The following is a 21,780-nucleotide window of genomic DNA, read 5'->3' on the forward strand; positions in this document are numbered from 1 at the left end:
TCTGCCTCTCATCCTCTGTGCAGATGGAGCAAGCCCTGTGAGCTGCAAGGGTGGAAGTGGAGGAACTTTAAGGTCTCTTCCAGCCCAAGCCAGTCTGGGATTCCATGTGGTGGATCTGCAATTTCATGCACTACTGGGTTCTCAGCAATGGCCCTCCAAGCTTGCTCTGTTTGATGTTATTCCCTTGTCTCTCCACTCCCCTGCTACTGGAGACTCCCTGAAGGTACCTCCAGCATTTCCTCCCCAGCCTCTAAAAATATCCCGTGGGCAAAATCTGCAGGGCCCACGTGGGTTTATTTTAGTCATTTGCACTTTTTTTTGGTGGTTTTCATTGCATTTCTGGCTGTGTGACTCAGCTGCCTCGGCTGTCACCCCAGGGGGAAGGGTTTGCACCTCACCCCCGAGGCAAATGCTCAGCAGCTCCTTCCTGCTGGGCTCTGGAGGAGAGAAGGGGGATGCATTCTGGACTGGGACTCAGCACACGGGCAGACACCTCACAGAACTCCAGAATGGTTTGGGTGGGAAAGAACCTTAAAGCTCATCTTATTCCAACCCCCTGCAATGGGCAGGGACACCTTCCACTAGGCCAGGATACTTGGAGCCCCATCCAGTCTGAGCCTTAGGCAGGGTGTTTGTTGCCCTAAAAAACCATAAAAATACATCTATTGATTGGTTGTGGGTTGTTCTTTGCTCACAGCAGTACCAATGTGCCATCCCCACCCTGCTGGTTGTTCTACTGGGAAGTGCTTGGCTCTCCCAGCCCAGAGATGGGAGAAGGGCCTGGTGGAAGTGGAACCTGAACCAGCGATGTTCAGCAATTTCCTGAACAACACCTTACACGGCTCAGGCAGAACGTTATATATTTAAAGAGAAGAGACTTTTTTTTAATCATTTGGACACAGTTTTGTTCTGAGGGGTTTATTATCCTCAGTAAGCTCGGGATAAAGCCCTTGTGTAACCCGTTAATCCGGGACTGCCATCTGCACGTCTGCGTGTGCCCCGTGTGCGCACGGCCGGGCACGGACACAGATGGACGCAGCCCAAACTCCTTAATCAGGAATTCCTCCCTCTGATGGCTGGAAGGAGTTGGGCCTTTGGTGTTTCAGGAGATAAAGGCACAGCGAGGTTGGGACTTCGGGCTTTGATCCCTGTGCAGATTGCAAAGGGATCTGGTGCTCCTGCTCTGCAGATGGAGGGATGCATGGATGGATGGATGGATGGATGGATGGATGGATGAGTAGACAATGGAAAAACAGGGAGATTAAAGCTGGACTGGGGTGAATGCATGAAATGGTTGTGTGTGGTTATCCCATAGCAAGGTAACGCTGCTGCTCAGGCTTCAGCCACATTCCCAGGTCATCCCACCCCTTCAGGGACAGGGACACTTTCCACTATCCCTGCGTACTCCAAGTTCTGTCCAGCCTGGCCTTGGGCATTTCCAGGGATCCAGGGGCAGCCCCAGCTGCTCTGGGCACCCTGTGCCAGGGCCTGCTCACCCTCACAGCCAAGAATTGTCACTTCCTCTATCACTGTGGCATCTAAAGTGCCTGTGGTGACACTGCAGTGGAAGTGATTGAACTTGTGGTTTCCTTGGGAAATCTGGGAGCAGGATCCCTGTATCCCTTTCCCAGTGGATGAACTTGTAGCAATAGTAAGACAATTTTCTCAGCACCTCCGAGGGTATTTACTTTTTCCATTTCAGTTCTACATCTGTTCACTTGATGACTTGGAATTTGCAACCATCTTATTTAGGAGGAGGAATTGATTTCTCGGTCTGTTACTGCTGCTCTTGGTATAATTAAAGCATATTGCAACGTGAGGAATTTCTCCTGGCCTGGGAACTGCTTTGCCACTTGGGTAATTCTGTAAACCAAGAAAAGCTTTTCCTTTTCCTCTGGAATGTAAATTACAGTTCCAGCTACTTTAAAGCCTTTGTTCTGCTCAGGGGACTGGGGGGCTCTTGGTTTAGGGCTGTGCAAGGGCCTAGAGCCTCTTGCAAATCAATCCCTCAGGGATTTGGCATCCAGGCTGCTGCAAATTCCAACTGAGGCACAAACTGGTTTTGCCCAGTGTGGTGTAAATGGGAACTGGGACGAGCCTGCTCCCTCCAAGCCCCTGGGAAGGGCTTTGATGCTCTGAGCTTTACGGGGCAGCACCGGGGTGGCCTTGGGGGTCTGGATGAGCCTCAGGCAGAGCCAGAGCTTAAAGAGACTTTGATCAAACTGTGCAGAGAATCCCTTCAGGATTTGCATAGGAATAGTGCCAGATGTGGACAGGGCTGTGAGGGTGACACAGGTGCTCGTCCTGGGGCCCCTGGAGATGGGAACAGCACCGGCCAGGGCTGGGGCACCTCTGAATCCTGCCATGGGCTGGACCCATGGCTGTGGGACTCTGCTCGGAGCAAGCACTGAGCCATGCCCTGGACACTCCATAAGGAAAACCCGTGCTGGAGACACAGGTTTGGCTCTGCTCTCAGTGTCCTTCTCAGCTTTAATAAAAGAGGGCTCTGAGATCCCTTGTAAAACCACTGTCCATGACTTAACCCCGCTCCTCTGCCGGGAGCTGGATCTGCGTAGATCTGGAGCCCTTGTGACAGCCCTCTGGTTGTAAAAATATTACCTGCAATGATTTACTCCTTCCACCCCTGCTCACATCTCTAATAAAGTCGCTGTCAAAGCTGTCATTTGGAGCTCGTGTGAGAGAAAGAGAAGAGAGAGACAGAGAGAGGGAAAAAATCCTGGGATCAATAAGGAACAAGAGCCTCCCCCCCCAGCTGCAAATGGGCATCAATGGGCCATCACTTAGAGTTTAATTAAAATGAAACTCAGCCCCGTGCCAGGTTTCAGGCTGGTGCTGTCTGGGACAGCAAACCTGGAGAGACTGAGCTTGGAGCAAGGATTCCTGTTTCATTTGCCCTCTGCAGCTGGGAGGGGCACCAGGGTGCAGTCGGAGCATACCATGCACATCCCAGAGTCAGGAATCATTTGTTATTTTTTTTATCATTTGCTTTATCATTTATTAATCCCCATGTCAGGCTGTTGCATTCAAAAACTATAATTGGGATGTAATTCCAGCAGCTTCTCCTGGGAGTGCTCCCTGTGAGCCTCACTCTTGGGCACTGCCCAGGCTCCCCAGGGAATGGTCCTGGCCCCGAGGCTGCCAGAGCTCCAGGAGCGTTTGGACAGCGCTGCCAGAGATGCCCAGGGTGGGGTTGTTGGGGTGTCTGTGCAGGGCCAGGAGCTGGGCTGGATGATCCTGGTGGGTCCCTTCCAGTTCAAGATTTTCCATGATTCAATGAAAAGATTTCATCCCGTATTTGCTTCCCTAACTGGCCTCCTGCAGAGTTGGTTGGGATTTTTGGAAAGCTTTACTTAGTTCCCAGCTGCTGTTCCAATTCTCTTTGCCACTCACCTTCCTGTGCTCCATGTGGGGTTTATTTCAGTTCTGTGAGGGGTTTGCATTTCAACCCGAGGGATGGTCATGCCAGCTCAGAAAAGGATGGAACCAAAATAAGAGCCTGGAGAGCAGTGATGGGAATGATTATCGTCATGGAGAGACAGGAATAGCAGTGCTGGGAGTGCAGGGGAGCAGGTAGGCAGGGAGAGAGGCAGGGAGGGGAAGGCTGAGAAACAGAGGAAGAATCAGCTTTTCCTTTCTATTCTTCAATGATAACATAAAGTGAGCATCAAAAATCCCCTCACTGATGTGAGGCTGGGGAGGTGCCTGTGTCTTGTGGCTGAGCTGTGGAGCCACTTGTGCTACAAATTTCCTTTGAGTCCAGATTATGAAGTCAAAACTTGTTACTATTCCCAGACTGCCTGGAGGGACACACGTACATGAGCTGTGGTTATAAACCATGAGATTTCTGGGGTTTATTCCTTTCTCTTTTTTCCTGTGCCATCAGGGTTGTTGCTGTTTGATGTGTGGTTGGCTCCCTCCCCACTCCATCTCTCACATGGAGCAACAACATTTTAGAGGTGATGTCATTCCCTGGGATCTCAGAGCACCTGATGCTGATCATGGTTCTCTGTGAACTTGCTAATTAATTTTTTGTTCTTTTCTTTAAGCTGGAGTCAAACTGCTGCTGGTGGTGTCAGTCTCCCATAGGGAGAGGGGGAGCTGTGGAAGGGAGGGAAGGATCCCAGACCACCACTTCTGTCATTCTCCAAACCCCCGTGTCCTCGCAAGCCTTTCCCAGCCGTGCTCCTGTCTGGCCTAAGGTGGGTGAGGTGGAAGCTCAGGCTGGGCTGGGCCTACCTGTGAGCAAGAGCCAGGGTTGGGAAAGCCTTTGGCTTGGCTTAGGTCTGGATCAGTGGGACAAGGGGTTTTCAGCAGCTCATAGGACCCCAGAATGGTTTGGTTGGAAGAACCTTAAAGCCCATCCAGTCCCTGGCCTGTGGCTCTGCATTCTCCTCCCTCTGGGCTCCATCCGGAGCAGGGACAGGGATCTGAGCCCTGTGCCCCACCAGGGACACACGGACAGGGCAGCAGCACCACCCCCAAGGGGTAAAACCCCCAGGTGGGCAGAACCTTTCTGGTGGATCCCGGTGCAGGCTGAGCTCCCCCCACTCATCCATCGCCGAACCAGCAACACCCTCGTGCCTGTGGCGCTGCACTTTTGGGCCCAAAGCTCCCCAAACGAGCTGTTTCTTTGCAGCCACATGTTTGGCTTGTACAGGTGCCTATTTTTAGCAGGAGCAGAGGGAGAGCAGAGGGAGAGCAACTGTTCCCTGGCCCTGGGCACCGGCAGGAGGGATTTGGGAGTCTCTGCCCAGAGCAGCTGCCTCAGCCCTGCCCCTCCCACACACACAGGGCTGCAGCACGTTCAGACAATCTTCCTTTAATACAAAGTCAATATATCTACATACACCGTGGTATGAAAACCACTTACTGTTTCAGTTTGAAATAACAGTGTGAAAGCAACAGCACTTTGCTCTCATACAAAGAAAAAAACCTCCCCCCTCCCCCCACCTTGTCCAGTAAGATTTTGCTGCAACATACTTAGAAATTTGGGCAACTTTCACACAAATAAGTAAAATCTCGAAGAAGCCTTTCAGTCGGTTCTTTTTTTTTTCTTTTTCTTTTTTTCAGTTAAAGACAGGAAATGGGTTGTGTGGGGGGTTCTGGGCAGCACTTGATGGCCATGATTACCCCTTCTAGAAAAATAAAAAAAGTGGAAAGGGCAGAGGTGAGCAGAGTTTGGGGCAGGGTGGCTTTTCTCAGATATCCTGTGCTCTGTGCATGGCTGCAGGAAAACTCCTGGGCACTGGAGCCACAACCAGCACAGAGAAAGGCTAGGCTGGTACCTGCAACACACCTGGGATGTTAAAACACCTGATGGGTGTCAAGGCTCCGAAATCACATCTCTGTCTCCAGTCAGCAAAAGCCTCTGGTGTTGATGCATCTCCCATTTCAGCCCTGGCCCTGTATGGCCACAGCTGAAGGGGAGGGAATTGGCACTGCCACCACCCCTTCCCCTGCTGCCCCCCCACCCTCCCAGGGATGTGGGATAGGTCTGTGATTTAAAACAAAAGAACCCCAAAAAAAAAAAAAAATCCAGAAAGGACATTTTGTTTTTACATGAGCAAGTTAAACCTTTTAAATGGTAGAAAAGCAATATGTAGAAGTAGCAATTTGCACTGCATTTTTATATATCACAGCCATTACACGTAACATTTCTACAGTGAAAAAATAGACTGTCTTTGAACATAATATGAACAAATAAGCAAATTTTTCTTTTAAATTCATTGACTGATATTCTTTGTCTTTTTAAAAAAAAAAAGGAAAAAATACACTATTTAAAAAAAAGGTAATGTCACTTGTTACAGTTACATCAATACTTTAAAGAAAGCCACTCACAGTATTTGCCATTGGATGCACCTTCCTGGATCTTTCCCAGTTCTTTTACAGCTGGGGCATGTTGGGGACAGTGGGACGTGGGAGCTGTGCAAGGAGTGCTGTGGTGCTGGGACAGTCCTGAGAGGAGCTCCCGAGAGCTGCTGAGTTCAGAGGCGAGGGGCTGGCACCAGGAACCAGCTGGATATTGGAAACAAATTTCTGTAGGTGCTTCTGGGGCTCCTGGCAGGGACATTCTGCTGGGCAGGAACGGGGGACGCAGCTGCTCACAGCAGCACTGGGGTGTGAATGTGCAAAGAGCCTGGGGAAGAGGCTGCCTTTCTTCCCGGGGTGTCCCACCCTGCTCCAAGGAAAGCCAGATGGGCTGGAAACGGGCCCAGACCCAGCAGTCAGAGACCCCAGCCCAAGCAAGGGGAGGGGGCCACCCCCCACAGCCAGCTCTGGGGGTTGTAACTCTCGCTCTTTCTCTATCCTTTTAAATATCCTAAAAAATAAATTTTGGAATTAGAAGAAATGAGGAATGTTCCAAGTATTCAAAATGTGACCTATAAAACCTCTGGCGTGGCAGGGGCATCCCATGAATGCTGTTTGCAAGGTGCCTGCAAGCCCAGAATCATCCCAATGCTGATACTGAGGTTATTAAGACTCCAGCTAGAAGAACTCCTGACCCTAAGTTTGCCTAAGTATTTAGATTTAGTTCCTTTTCTTTCACAGAACACCTCCAATTCTGCAAGTGACTTCCTTTAAAGACTGCCAACTATATTAGTAAATAAACTGAACTCTAATGATGTAACCAAAGTCGTTTTTTCCTTCCCTTCTCCAGCAGAAACGTTTCCCAAGGTGTGTTGTAGCTGTTGGATCTGTTTCCCCGTGTCCATCCGTCCTCCCCAGCGAACACCACCTGAGGTTCCAGAGCAGTTCCGAGCAGCCCTCCCGAGCTGCCGCTGCGAGCGCCAGGTTACAACATGGAGTTCCCGAAGGGGTGTTCCTTCCAATCCTCCCCCCTGCTCCCGATGCATTGTCCAGATGAAAAGGTACTTCTTCTGAGTCAGTTTTGTAAGTTCAAGCGCTCCTCCTGGGTCAGAAGAGGCCTTCCAGGACTGAAGTGGTTGGTAGAGTCTGCACAACGATGGCTTTTTATGTTGCATAGTGATCAAAACTTCCCAGATACTCCAGAGCTGCCTGGTAACAGAACTGGTATTCATCCTGCCAACAGCAAAGAGAAGCAGCCTCAGAGGTGGGAATTGGCTCCTCAGGATCCCTGTCCTGCTCTCCAGACAGCATGAAGCTGAGCAGGAACCTCTGTGATTCTCAAAGAGATGAGAACTCCTGGGAGAGGGAAGTTCCAGCCTTTCCCTTTATGTCTGTGCCTCTCAGGTACTGAACATCCCCCACTCTCCTGTCAGCCCCACAGCCAGATTCTTGTTCTTGGATAAGAATCGAGGCTCCAGACTGGGATGAAATCTCTAAGGGACTTTCTAACAATAGGCACTTTAAATATTTTAAAATTAATTTTGTATTTCTTAGGTGAAATCAGCAGTGCAGCCTGGGCTTGCTGAGTGACCCCAGCTGAGGGTTTGGTAATGCTCAGAAAGGCCAGGCTGGACAGGGCTTGGAGCAACCTGGGATAGTGAAGGGAGTGAAAAGAGAGGGTCTTAGGGCCCCTCCCAACCCAACCCAACCCAGCCCATTCTGTGATTCCTGGGACAGGACAGGGTCCCCCTCACCTCTGTTTGCACCATTGCAGGTCGTTGTGTTCGCAGCATCTTCACTGTCTGGAAAATATCTACAACCCCCTCGTAGCGCATCCGCTCCAGGACGATGCTCAGGGTGATGAACACTCCAGTCCTGCCCACGCCAGCACTGCAGGAAGGGGAGGAAATAAACAGGGAGTTGTGGGCTACAATGTTCAAATGTTCCTGTAAATGCTGGGGTTGGGGTGGGGTTGGGCTGGGCGCTGTGAACATGTTGGAAGTGCAGAGCCTGGGTCAGTCCTCCAGGAGAGATATCCAGAAATAACCCAAGTGCCAGAGTGTGACCCAAAAAACGTTTGAGAAAGGCAAATTGAAAAAGTTAAAAGCTTTGGGTAGTGGTGGAAAAATTTTTCTTCATATGTAATGTTGGGCTTTTGAAATTAAATAATTTTAATAAGAATGGATCATCCTGTCCTGCCCATGGGTAAGGAGGAACAAGTCTTGCTAGCAGCAAACACAGCCCAGCAATGCTGGAGGTATAAATTGGGCTGAGACTGGTAAAAAATACTTCCAATTCTGCAGGTCAAATATTATAGATATTTTACAGATATGCTGTAAATAACACTGTGGTTCTCATCTCCTTCAGAGTATCAGCATTTCATACCTCTCCTCCAAATATAAAGGGTCAAAAGCCTTGTGGGCAGGGCCAGGGCTGAAGGGAGATGAGTTTGGCTGGCAGAATCAAGTGTTTGGCACTGACACCCCCAAGAAATCTCCCTGCAAGGATGCAGTGGGAAAGGGGGGAGACATCTGGATTTTAATTCCTTCCTTTAATTCCACATCCCCAGATGGATGAGGTGTGTCCATGAGCCTACCTGCAGTGGACAGAGATGGGGCCATCCTGGCCAAACTGCTCCTTGGTCTTGTGTACCTGCCCAATGAAGTCGATAAAACCTTCTCCTGATTTTGGCACACCTTGTTCTGGCCAGTCAGTGAACTGGAACTGACGAACAGTTCGTGACTGACCGTCCTGGGGGGACAAAACAGGAATAGTAAAACACCCTGTATATGTGACAGAAAACAAAGAAGGCAAAAACACCCCCTATTTTTGTTGCTAGCTTGTTAAAGGGCATGAAAAGTTGAGGCAACTCAGTGCTGTAGTCAAGTGCACACGTATTTATTATCCAGCCCCACCATGACAGAGCTGCTTGTGTTGCAGTTGACGTTCCTGGACTCAGCCTGTCAGCACAGATCCACGTCCTGGCAGGTGCTGAAAGCTCTGACCACTGCAGACAGCACAGATGGAGTCTTCAGCAAAGGAACGTTCAAGGTGAGGTGTTGGCCTCTCTATCAATCTTCACAAAGACTTGCCACAGTGTCAGAATTACAGCTGACAGGAAGATAAATCTTGTTCTATGAGGACTGATGAGGCATCCTCCTCCTCAACCTTGCAAATTGAATTATCAGGTTCTGGAATACTTAGGCAACCTCAAAAGCAGGAGACTGAGCTGTGAGAGGGAGGGTTATGTTTGCCTCAGAAATTTGAGAAGGTATTGAAATGCTCCTTTGGATGAGAAACCTGACATTGAATTGAAGATTATTGGAGTGAATTTGTCCCTTTGAACATGACTGGCAGTGGCTCCTCTTCCAACCACAGAAGTGCTCATTTTCTGTAGGGTGCAGAGAAACCTTTGCAAGGTTTTTATCAACTTTTTTTGGGAAATACGTTCTGCTTTCACCTCAAATAAGCTGCAACTAATCCCCAAAGCCAGGCACATCTCTAACAAAGCAACTCCCGGTGGTGAAAGAGGTTTGAAACAGCTTTCAATTTATAAGAACAAATATTCCAGTACAATCTGTGTGTGTGTGTTCTGTTCCTGATCACAACTGAGCTCTCAGGCATGCAGACTCCAAACCTCCTTGGGCAGCCCCTTCCACTGCCTGACCACACTTTCTATGAAGAAATTCCTCCTGATGTCCAACCTGAACCTCCCCTGGCACAGCTTGAGGCTGTTTCCTCTTGTCCTGGGAGCAGAGCCCGACCCCCACCTTGTTCTGTGCAGGAGCTGGACTCGAGGATCCTTGTGGGTCCCCTCCAACCAGGATATTTTATGAGCTCTCCTCCACTGAAAATCCCAGAGAAAGTGTGGACACCTCAGCCCAGCCCACCAAACCCTGTTTTCTGCCAGTTTGAACCACCCTATCCCAGCCCACGGCAGCACCTACCCTGGCATCCGTGACCTTGAACTCCCGCAGGATGTACTGGGGCATGTTGTACTCAGCCATGGGGTCCACGACGAAGTACTGGTACCGTGCCGAGCGCTCCGCGGGCCAGTACTGATGGCACTTTTCCTGCCCAGGGCAGAGACAGGTCCCTGTGAGTCCTTGTCCTGCAGGAGTCCCCTCCCAGCCCCTCCTCTGCCCCCACTCACCCGCCCCATCTCGCGAAGCTTCGTCAGCATCACGACGATGGTGGAGTTGTTCTCCCAGAGCATCCTCCAGAAATCCTCGGTGGTCTCTGCCAGCGGCCCCTGCGTGGCAATGTAGGCCTTCTGCTGCCTGGGGGAGCCCAAAGCAAGGAGGGGTCAGGCGGGAGCACTGCGTGGGCAGAAGCTTTGGGAAATGCATGGAAAGGCTGGAGAGTGGGAGAGCAAATGGAAATGCTGGGGAAGGACTAGAACAGCACAAGGTCTAAAGGGGTAGGGGTGTCTTTCGTGCCAGTGGTCAAAAAAAAAAAAAGAGCCGATGGTGAAGCTTTCCTTAAATATCACTTCCAAGGGGAAAATCCAACCACCAGGCTGCCCAAATCCCAGTGCCACAGCTGGGGCCAGCACTGCTGGTGCGCCTGGACAGGAGGAAAACCTGCACACGGAATTGCTTTGCTCCCTCCAAACCCACCCATGGAGGGTTGCAGCTCCCAGGGCTGGAGTTTCTGGGGGGAAGCTCTGGGGACTGCAATGCCCCCAAATCACAAAGGTAATAAAAAGGCCAATCCACATTTGGAAACTTCCCAACAGCAAAATCCACCCCTCACTGATGCTCTGTGTTCAGGACCTGCAGCTGGAGAAGGGCTGCGCTGCTTTAGGGGATCAGTAATTTAAGACCACAGGGAAAATGTCAGCAGGCTGGATTTGGGTCTGCAGGGGGATTTACCTCTGGCACCTGTGTGCAGGTGATGGGCCAGCCCAGACTCCCCGTGCGGGGCCCGGCCCAGCCCCAGGGGCACAGAGCTCGGGTGCCCCGGCCGTACCTGTAGCCGTCGATGAAGCTGGCGTTGATGTAGTCGGAGCCCTCGACGCCGCGGATGGGCTGCAGGCACACCCGGGTGGTCTCGTAGGGCATGATGTTCACCAGGCGGTTCTTGAACTTGTTGCAGGGCAGGTTGGCGCTGATGAAGCGCGAGGTGTGGGCCTTGGAGTTGGCGAGGCGCTGCGGGCAGAGGGACAAACCATTCCCTCAGCTGGAGTGTTCTCCTGACCCTGTGCCAGCCCCCTTTACCTGCCCTCCCTGTTCTACCCCTCCGTGTGCCCTGCTGGGGTTTGCTTTTGGGGTGGGGCACAGAGACTGAGGCCTTTCCCTAAGCAAAACTTCCAGAAAATACTACTACTACTACTCAAAAAGTTAAAAACCCCTCCAATTTAAGAGGGAGCAAATTCAGTCTCGATCTGGAGTGAACAGGGAAGCTGCCTGTGGTGCCCGGCAGGTCTCCCCTGGGAACTGCGTGACTCAGTGAAGTAATTACCTCCCACATGGAGGCAGCAAGGTCCCACTTGCCTGATGAAGGCTCCGTGTGACCACCGAGCCTTGCCCAGGCCCTGCCGCCCCATCCCAGCACCCACACTCACCTTGAACTCCAGCTCCATGCCCGTCACGTGCTCCCTGGCCTCGATCTGTGCCAGTTTCTGGATGTAGCTGTAGAGGTTCCGAGCCGGGACCTCGGTGTTGCCGCAGGCCACGGCCTCGAGCAAGGCATCGTGGATGAAGCTGTACTGGTCCTCTGTCTGCACCATGTAGTTGCGCTGGGACCTCATGAGGGTGACGTGCCCGTAGATGTCCACGGTCTTCTCGTGCTTGATCCTCTCCAGCATGGCGTCGATCACGATGAAGCAGCCGGTGCGTCCCACGCCCGCGCTGGCAGGACAAGGGGAGAGGGAGGTGAAGGATTGGCTTGGCCTTCACTGGGCAGTGCCAATCGCCCCTCCACACCACTGTGTCCCCTGTCCCCTCCACACCGCTGTGTCCCCTGTCCCCTCCACACCGCTGTGTCCCCTGTCCCCTCCACACCGCTCTGTCCTCTGTCCCCTCCACACCGCTGTGTCCCCTGTCCCCTCCACACCGCTCTGTCCCCTGTCCCCTGTCCCCTCCACACCGCTGTGTCCCCTGTCCCCTCCACACCGCTCTGTCCTCGGTCCCCTCCACACCGCTCTGTCCCCTGTCCCCTGTCCCCTCCACACCGCTGTGTCCCCTGTCCCCTCCACACCGCTCTGTCCCCTGTCCCCTCCACACCGCTCTGTCCTCTGTCCCCTCCACACCGCTGTGTCCCCTGTCCCCTCCACACCGCTCTGTCCCCTGTCCCCTGTCCCCTCCACACCGCTCTGTCCCCTGTCCCCTCCACACTGCTCTGTCCCCTGTCCCCTCCGCTGTGACACCCCAGGCCGGGCACAGCTGTGGCAGCCCGAGGCTCCAGCAAAGGGCTGGCACGATCTGAAGGCTGAAAAAGCCTGTTTAATCTCTCCGATCTCAGCAGCTGAAAAGCCACTGATGTTGTAACGAGTAACGTGCGTCACCTCTCTCCCTCAATGTTTTTGTGCAGCGAGGTGACATCAGACCTGTGTGTAATGGCATTTACGCCTCAGCGGGGCTCTGTGCTCTCTTGTGCCACTGCTAATAAAGGGTTTCCTTTCACCATTCCAGTGCTGTCCCTTTTTTCATTGAGCCCCCTTGATCTCTGTTAATTAGACTCCCTAACACCTGAACCAAGCAGGTGACTGGAGCTCTGGCAAGAATTTAGCAGCTGATCTGGGAGCTGGTTGTGAGCTGACAGCTCTTTATTCATTTTCTGAGGTGCACAATAATTGCCATGTGCAAGGATAGTGATAAGTTGCCTGCTCACAAAGACTGTTAAAATGGCATCCTCCAGCAGAGGCAGGATTAGCTTCCCCAGCAGCCTGTACAACTCAGATCTTCCCCCAGTGCCCAGGAACCCACAAGCTCCTCCACACCCTCCTGAGGAACACAGGGATTTATCTGCACTGAGACTTCAAAGATTCCTCACTGGGTTGTGAATTAAATTAGGGAATGTTACCTGGCTTCAGCTTGGCATTATCAGAAAGGCTGCAGCACTCAGAAACCCTCTGTCAGTCACTGTCAGCTCTGCCTTGGGCAGCTGAGGCAGCTCTGCCTCCCAAACACCCCAAACACTCTCCAAGGTCGCACCTGATCCTCCTGCTTTCTCACTGTGACCAGAGACAATTCCACCACACAGAACCAGACACTGGTACAGCACCAGGCACTTCCCATTGCTTAACAAGATCATCAAATCCCAGAATGGTTTGGTTCCAAAGGGACCCTAAGGCTCATCCAGCCCCACCCCCTGCCATGGGCAGGGACACCTTCCACTAGACCAGGTTGCTCCAAGCCCTGTCCAGCCTGGTCTGGAACCCTTGATCTGAGTGATTTGGTACAAATTACACCCCTCATCATCTCAGAAAATGCTGTGGTCAATGGAATCCTCAAGTTTCCTTCTCAGATGCTGCCTGGGAATCCACCTAAGAGCCATCCCTGTCTCCCAGGTAAATCCACACCCTCCTGAACTTCCGCCTCCCTTGCAGGTGTCCCCATGCCAGGGGAAGGGAAGCTGTACCTGCAGTGCACCACGATGGGACCAGCATCCGGGGGGTTGCAGGTTTTCACCCGTCTCAGGAAGGCCAGGAACGGGGTGGGGTACTCGGGCACGCCGTGGTCAGGCCACGCTGTGAACTGGAACTGCCGCACCTCGCGCTTCTCACTGGAGCCGTTCTGCAGGACAAGGGAGTGCCAGGGTCAGGGGGACACCAGCACCCCAAAGCTGCCTGTGCTGTGTGTGCAGGGTGTGCCACAGCCCATCTCCAGGGAAAACGGGAGCAGAAGCCAGCTCACCTTGTGAAGGGAGAACGTTCGCACGCAGAACGTGGCCAGTTCAATGGTGTCCAGCAGCGTCACTTGGATCATTCCGTAGGTGTCCGTGCCTCGGCCTGGCCAGTACTGGTCACACTTTATCTGCAAGACAGGAGGGATGGCTCAGTGCTGGGACAAACCCTTCAGTGGTGGGAAGCTCATTCCCAAACTGCCTTGCTACCAGTGAAGCTGGGCAGGTGGCAAAGGCAAGGAGAGGTGCAAGAAGTGTCTTTGCAGAGCACCAGGACAGGGACAGACCCATCAGACAAAGCTCCTACTGACTAAGCACAGGCTTTGATGACACATCAATCCCAAAGACAACAGACTGGAATGATCCTGAAGATTAGAGGGAATGTACTGGGGCTTGTTAAACAAGAGAACTGAGTATGAAACTTGCCACATGATTAACTCCAAGACAGACATGCAGTGGGATCCAGCAGCCTCTTCTCCTGGAGTTGCCAAGGAGGCTGCAGCTTTCCAGGGTGAATGGCTTGTTTTTTTAAAAGCAATGAATCACTGAACTTTCAGGGTGCTGTCAGAGCAGGCAGAAATCCCCCACTGGCTGCACATCAAAGGGATTTGCTGTTTCCCCAACCCTCCCCTCCAATCCCCCTGGATTATGACTAACCAGTCATCTCTCTCACGCATCTTACCCGTGATTTCTCCTCCAGCTTAGTCATCATAACAATAGTGGCTGAGCGCTGCTCCCACACCATCCTCCAGAAGTCCCCAAAGGTCTCTGGCAGAGGCCCCTGGGTGGCAATGTAGGCATTCTGCTTCCGGTACCCATCGATGTAGTTGGCGTTGATGTAATCACTGCCCACAATTCCTGTGTCAAATCAGCAAAAATCAGAGAATTGCACAGGACTTCACACAGCTGGAAGCATGAGGAGATTTTTTCAGGGATGCTGTTAGAAGTCCCCGGCAGAAAGACCAGAGCCTTTGTGGCTTGGTGGGTCAGAATCACACAGACACTTGGCAAGGTTTTCCCAGCTCAAGCTCCTGCATTGCAGGGAGACAGTAACTCCTTGCAAAAGATATTCAAGAGACCGAATATCAAGCCTTGAAACCATGGTGTTTGCACTCGTGTTAAACAGGAGCAAAGCCCTGGCCCAGGGCACCTGCTGCACCAGTGTCCAGTAGGACAGACCTGAGTCCTTGTCCCAGCCCACCCCAAGCCCAGGCAGCAAATGACTGTGTGGCCCATAGTCGAATCCCAGGCATTGAGCTACAGCTGGACAGAGTAAAGAATAAAACCAAGCTTGATTGAGCCAATGAAGGCTTTGAAATCACAGGCTTTGACTCACTGTAAATTGCCTCCTGTCATTTTAAGAGTGGGTTTTTTTTTTAAACTTGCATGAGTTACAGGCTATTGAGTTCCAGCTGCTTGCCTGGGTCCCTGCTTGAGGGTTTGGGATGAGCAGGAGGCACTGCCAGAGTGAAGAGGTTGATTGGGACATGGCACGAGAAAGCTGCTCTGGAGTTAAAATGGCCCCTGGCACGCGGTGCTGCCCAGGTTCAGCTCCAGAGAGCCGGCGCCTGGCACGGAGCAGCCGCACTCCGGGGTGGTTTGGCTGTTCCCGAGTACAGCCGAGCGCCTGGCAAGGCTGGCAGGATCTGCAAACCCACGATTAACTCGGTGCAGAGTCCTCCTGTCTCCCAGGGAGCCGAGGGTGGGGAGCAGCAGCAGTGGGGAACTGGGCTGCAGCAACTGGGGCTGCTGCTGCTGGTGAGGGGCGAGCCCAGAGCCGCCTGCCCGTCCTCAAGGGCACTCAGGAACTTCAGCTTCTGAAGAAATGGCTTTTGATTAAATTTCTGGAGGGTTCCCTACCGCTGCTCCTTCCCAGTCTGAAATTTCAGGAGGCAGAGAATGTGGCTGTAACGACAGGAGCGTGATCAAGGCTGAGCTTCCAGAATTAATCTCCTCTCCAGCCCCCTGGGGCCCACTCTGTCATCTGAAATGGTGGCCATGAGCTCCTGCAATGTTTTGCTGTGTGACAGGCCCAGCTTCAGAGAAGTCACAGAATTAAAGCCACTACTTCTTCCTGACCAAGCAGCCAGTGACAATCTGCAGCCTTGACAAATCCAGATTTAAAACAAAGAGAAAGCAACAAAACTAATTTCTCCAGCTCCTTTCATCCTCCAGCCCTGAGCATAAAATAGAGCCCAGTAGAAAGGGGCACAACAGCCAAGACGTGTCAGAACCTCTCAGATGCTTGAAAATTCAACCTTGGCCCATCATCCTTGCACTGTTGGTCCCTCATGGAGCCCTGGGTAGAGCTGGGACTGCTGCCTGCATCCAGCCCCAGATCCAAGACCAGCCCAAGTGTCCTTCACTCCCACACTTGTGCTCTTCTCCTTTCCCTTGAATGACAAAGCAACTTTTTAAAGTCTCTGCTTTCCTTGGCTCATACAATATTAATCTCGGAATTAAACCAAGGCAGAACACAGCCAGCTTCACAAGGAGAAACATTGAAAGCCCTCTAATAGCAGACCAGAGCAATCCAGATTTGTGCAGTTTTTTGGCAAATCACCACTCTCTGCTGCTGCCTCAGCTCTCCCCATTCCCCGCGCCCCTCGGAGCTACTGTGGCACATGGAGATTATTTTAGCAATTCCCTGGTCTCAAAGGCTTCTGAATTAACCTCTGCATTCACCAGGCAGTTACCAGGACATCCCACATCCTCTCTGCTCTGATGATCAGCTCTTGGCAACGCAAGACTGGCCTTGAATGCTTTATCCACCCGGCACAGCCACATCCTGAGCCCATGAAACTCCAATATTATTTCGGCAGCAGCAACCCAAGCAGGTGCCCTGTTCAACTCCATCTCAAGCCCTTCTTATCCTGGCGTGCACTTGAGCAGCTCTGTCAAGAGCCACGAGTTGTGAAATTTAATGTAAATTTTCTGACTGCACCATCGCTCACATAAGCAGCTCAGGAAACAATTTATGACCCGTCAGGCTCACACTAACCCCTTCTTATCCTGAGCCTTTTAGGGGCCAGGGCTGCAGCAGGAGCTGCTATCAAGTGATTTTTATGCCTGTACAACTCAGCGGCCACATCTCTGCGGCTGCTGCCTCTCACATTGGTACAACCAGCCCTGTGCTCGCTTCCCATTCCTCCCTGTGCAGCCCCGCTCTGCGTTCCCGGCCGCCCTGTTCCTGCTCCCTCTAAAGCCCTACGTGGTCTGAATTCTTCCTGTTAGTCAGAGATGTATCAAACAGGCATCTCCAAGCAAAGGGAAGGCAGTTTCTTGATAAACCAGCCCTTCAAATGAGGGATTGCAGCTCCAGGGGAATATGTCAGTCACCAGAATTTAACAAATGCCTGGTTTACAGAGGTATCTCCTGCTTGCCAAACTCCCAGGGAGACGTTAAGAGAAGAATATAAATAGAGATGAGAGAAGAGCGTGTGCAACGTGTTCCCTGCAGGAACTCCACCCCAGCACTGCCCAGAGGAGTGGGGATGCCCCGTACCTTCGATGGGCAGCAGGATGACCCGGGAGTGGTCGTAGGCGATCACGTTCGCGTAGCGGTTCTTGGGCTTGTTCACTTCCAGGTTGGAGTGCTCCCAGGTGAACTGCTGCCCGGGGTCGATGGACTGCAGGGGTCAGGAAACGGGAGAGTCAGTGAGGAGAAAAGCAGCAAATCCAGTTCTGAGCACTTGTTCCACGTGGCTCTGCAGGTCTCGCTGAGGAGCGCAGCGATCGCCGTGTGCATCCCGCAAGAACCCAGCTTTGCTGGTTTATGACCGTGTGTGCTGCCCCATCCCTGAAGTGCCCAAGGCCAGGCTGGATGGGGCTCAGAGCAACCCGGGACAGTGGAAGGTGTCCCTGCCCATGGCAGGGGGTGGCATGAGATGGGCTTTAGGGTCCCTTCTGACCCTAAAGAAGTCACCATTCTGTGACTCTATGATTAAAAGCTATTCATGGGCAGCAGGAAGGGACTGGGCTGCTCTGTGTGGAGCAGGAACAGCTTTGCTAGGGACCACAAGGACTCAGCACCAAAAGTTTCCCAGTGCAAATGGGGACGAAGCCCCACGGGAGCCTGGCAGGGCCAGGAGTGCATCCCCTAGCACAAAACAGGGGTAAGGACCCCGGCCTTAGGACACTCAATCAACATGGATTTTTCCCAGAAGGGATGAAGGAATAAACAATGAAATGCACTGGACAGAAAAAGCCCCGCTGCCTGTCCTAGTGATTTATGCCAGGTTTGGTGGTCGGGTTTTTTTCCTCTCTAAAGTCCAGCTGTCCCAGATATGGAAATTAGGTTAATTACGTTTACCTCTAAATCCTCTGCCAGAGAATTAAATAAAACAAGGGCTTAATTCTTTCATCATTTTGCAGAGCCCTTGGGGTTCGCCTCAATTGGAGGCTTGGCAGGAATGTGCCGAGCTGTTTCCTGCTGCTTGCTCTCCCTCTCCCCACCACGCTTTGGGGACAGGGTCCCAGATCCCAGATCCACCCCTCTGAGCTGGCCCTTGCCCGGCCCCGCTGCCCTCCCTGCCTGTGCCCACCCTGGAGCTCCGCGGGCACAGCGTGGTGCAAAACCAGCTGATAAAACTGTGCTCCTGCACGCTGGCTGCAGAGAATTCCTAACTAATGGGTATTTATACTATTGTAATGTGTCTGTTTGCTCTCCATCCCTCTAATCATGCCTCGCCTTCACTTCATTAGCGATGTTTGTTCAGCTCTGGCTCTCCCACTGGAGGAGGTTGGGCTGGCACGGAGCCAGGGCACTCGGGATATGGCATTATGCAAATCAGCCTCTGGAATCTGGATGGAGCACATGAACGGGCTGCTGCTGCCCCCCTGCCCCAGCGTGGGAGGAGGGACCCCGGCAGAGCAAAATGCGCCTTCTCCAAGACGTGACCCCCGCTCCGGGTGCGGAGCCGCCAGCGCGGAGCCGCTCCCGGTGATATCCGGGAGTCGGGACAGGGAGAAAGCATCCCTTTGTTTGGAAAACATCCACTCGCTCCCTGCCTGCAAACAGACCGAGGCAGTCTAGACTCGTTATTAGGCTAAAAATACCAGGGCATTTGATGTCTTTCGACAACAAAACCAAGAGTGGAGAGAGGCTTTTTACAAGGGCATGGAGTGATAGGATAAGGGGCTTTAAACTGGAAGAGGTTTTAGATTGGATATTAGGAAGAAATGTCTCCCTGGGAGGGAGGGCAGGCCCTGGCACAGGGTGCCCAGAGCAGCTGGGGCTGCCCCTGGATCCCTGGCAGTGCCCAAGGCCAGGCTGGACATTGGGGCTGGGAGCAGCCTGGCACAGTGGGAGGTGTCCCTGCCATGGCAGGGGTGGCACTGGATGGGCTCCAGCCCAGTCTGGGATTGGGTAATCAAACATTACCGGGGCAGGGAAAACGTGCACAAACCCCTCAGACATGACATGTACGAGGAAGTACAAATCTTTAGCTCCGTGGCTGCTGATGGCATCAGTTGTGGAGGACTCCCTGCTCATCTCACTCAACCTCAGCTGTATAAACTGGGTGTCACAGTCCTTGTTTTGGTCCCCTCCCTGTCCTGCAGCAAGACACAGGTACCCCAAGGACAGCTCCCATCCCATCCCATCCAGCAGTCACCTTCCAGGACTGCATCCCCCTTCTCTGAGGGAGCTCAGCCTCTGCTGACCAGACAGGAGCAGCTCATGGACCAACCTCTGTGTTCTTATGAGCTGGAATTGAACCCAGCAAAGTGCTCAGCAAGTACTTAAATTTCCAATACATAAATAGCTTTTAAATTTCAGCTAACCAGATCTTTAAAACAAAGCTGTTTATTTGGATGAAGGCCTGTCTGAATTCCCTAATTCCTGGCTCTGCAAACCCATGCACAGCACTCACTCTTGCTCATACCTCATACTCTTGGGATAATTTCAGGTTATCATTAGCTTTGAGATGCTCTGTGTGTTCAGCCAGCTCGGAAACGGGGATGGGCGGGTGGCTGAGCATACCTAAAAGACAAGACAGCAGGAAAAGAATCTCATTTAATAATAACTAAAATTCACAACCGTTGCGCATTTTATAAGAAAGAAGGAACAAGAAAAGAAAATAAATTACAATGTAAGATCTGCAATGAAAGTAGGGAGGTTAGAAGAGAAGAATTCAGGGCTCGAAATTGTGTCCTTGGGAGTAAAAAATAAAAATCAAGGAAATTAAAAAAAATAACAGTAAAATGAGAGTGTTCCCGTGATGGCCCCATTTTCAATGTGGAAATCAGAGCAAAACAAAAAGGAAAATCCGAAGAGCAGATGCGTGTTAGCGATTCCAAAGTGGACTTGGAATGAGCAAACGCTGCCAGAGGAACCTACGCAGCAAATGGCACAGCACCCGCCGGGATCAGGAACCAGCTCCAACAGAAAGGGAGGCAAGGGCAGGATCCAGCCAACCATGGTGATGTGGGCAGGGGATGGGAATATGCAGATGTGGGGAAGCAGGGGAGGCTTTTCAGGAACTGGACTTGATGATCTTTAAGGTCTTTTCCGACCTCAAGGATTCTCTGGGCTGTCCTTTGCACAACATCGGTTCTGAAGGTCTGCTCATGGACACTGAGCTCTGACCTGCACCATTCCCAGAGTGCAGCCAGGCCTGGAAACACCCGGCTGGCTCCTCTTCCCACTCATGGCTGGTTCCTTCTACAGCACAGCCCTCCCTCCCTCCCTCCCACCGTGGGTTGGGCTGCACCAGCCCCATCCAGGCTCTGCTGGGAATGGTGTCACCTTTTGGGAAGGACAGGCAGGGGGATTGGAACAATTTGCTGCAGGGTCTGATGCCCCTGAGCTGGTTCAGCTGCTGCCCCTGCAATCCCCACCAGCACTTTGGTGTGCTGGTGCTGAGGAAGCCAGAGCTGCCAGGGAGCTCATTGGAGCCATACTGGGAGGTCCCACCGGCTCAGACTGGTCCAACTGGGGCACATCTCAGCCACCACCAGGGTGAGCAGCCATGGCTGACTCAGTTCTCAGCCTGGGATTTGCACATCCTGCTCTGAAAGGGGCAGCTGGAGCTCTGGGAAGAGCAGGGACCCTTCCCTTCCTACAGTCCCTCCGTGGCTACACTACCAACCCAGGCAGAAAAGCGCTCCGTGCTTTGCTCATCTGCATCGGATTATGTTTTTTCAAAGGCTTCCCATGCTGTCTGCCAGCCTCTCCAGAGGCCTGGAGAGCAGCATTCCGAGAAGCCCTGGGCAGTGCCCCCGATGAGAAGGACAGGAGTGGAGAAGAGATGGAAGCCAGGGAGAATTTCGAGCCCCGTGGGTGTTGGTGGGTGACAAAGCAGTGGCGTGGCAGCAGCATGGTCAGATACTCTGAAAACTCAGCACAGAGATGGCAAAGCAAGCATGACATCCTCAGTTTTACAGTGATTTGGGAGAGGTGCTGCTTCCCCCAGGTCTGGGCACGGGACGAGTCTGCCATACCTGGACAGGTTTCTCCTAAGCTCACCACACATCTATTTTCAGCACAAGGAAATACGGCTGAAAATAGAAGAAGAGAGAAAATACACCAAAAAAGCTCACAAAAATAACCCTGAACTATCCTGGAGGCTGTGCTGGCTCCACTCCAGTCTGCTGGGATCAAGGCAGGAAGCCTCTCTTGGCTCACGGAGGAGAAACTCTGATTTAATCTCTTGTTGTCCTGTCCCATCACACCTGGAGAAGGATTATTTCTCCTCCTAGATGGAGGGTGGCTGCCGTCCACCCCAGCACCAGATGCAGACTGGGGCTGTTGGGAGGAGCTGGTCCTCTCAGTGTGGGATGGGGAGGCCAGCTGGGCTGAGATGCTCCAGATCAGACCAAACCAGCTTAACGCCACCAACACTCGATGGACTTGCAGGTTAAAAGGAGAAAATAAACAATCCAAAACCCCAGTAATAACAAGCAAGAAAACCCCCAGGTTCTCCTTGGCTCAGAAGTCATGGAGCAACATGTGCGACAATCTCTGAGCCAGTGGGAAAGGCCCACAGTGACACTCTGGAATGAGGAGTCACATTCCCCTTGAAGGAGTTTCACACATTTGCTGCATAAAAGCTCCAGAAAAGATCTAGAGTGCAACCAGCAGCTCTGCCCTTGGCTGGGGGT

General features: G+C 52.4%; 1 protein-coding gene across 19 annotated transcripts in view; it reads right to left on the reverse strand.

Annotated features, from left to right (window-relative positions):
- Positions 1–4,824: 4,824 nt before the first annotated feature.
- PTPRS (protein tyrosine phosphatase receptor type S) overlaps positions 4,825–21,780 on the reverse strand; it is a 149,204-nt gene continuing 132,248 nt past the window's right edge. For all 19 annotated transcript variants that reach the window (XM_032092824.1, XM_032092822.1, XM_032092821.1 and 16 more), the window contains 12 exons: positions 19,563–19,660; positions 17,183–17,306; positions 14,360–14,535; positions 13,689–13,808; positions 13,414–13,568; positions 11,396–11,681; positions 10,801–10,979; positions 9,983–10,109; positions 9,777–9,902; positions 8,426–8,580; positions 7,584–7,719; positions 4,825–7,062 (listed from right to left, as the gene is read on the reverse strand). In XM_032092824.1, coding sequence (XP_031948715.1) covers positions 6,994–7,062; positions 7,584–7,719; positions 8,426–8,580; positions 9,777–9,902; positions 9,983–10,109; positions 10,801–10,979; positions 11,396–11,681; positions 13,414–13,568; positions 13,689–13,808; positions 14,360–14,535; positions 17,183–17,306; positions 19,563–19,660 — 1,751 coding nt within the window. In that variant the 3' untranslated portion in view covers positions 4,825–6,993. The remainder of the gene's footprint in view (positions 7,063–7,583; positions 7,720–8,425; positions 8,581–9,776; positions 9,903–9,982; positions 10,110–10,800; positions 10,980–11,395; positions 11,682–13,413; positions 13,569–13,688; positions 13,809–14,359; positions 14,536–17,182; positions 17,307–19,562; positions 19,661–21,780) is intronic.

Source organism: Corvus moneduloides, chromosome 28 (genome assembly GCF_009650955.1).
Source record: "Corvus moneduloides isolate bCorMon1 chromosome 28, bCorMon1.pri, whole genome shotgun sequence".
NCBI classification, from domain to species: Eukaryota; Metazoa; Chordata; class Aves; order Passeriformes; family Corvidae; genus Corvus; species Corvus moneduloides.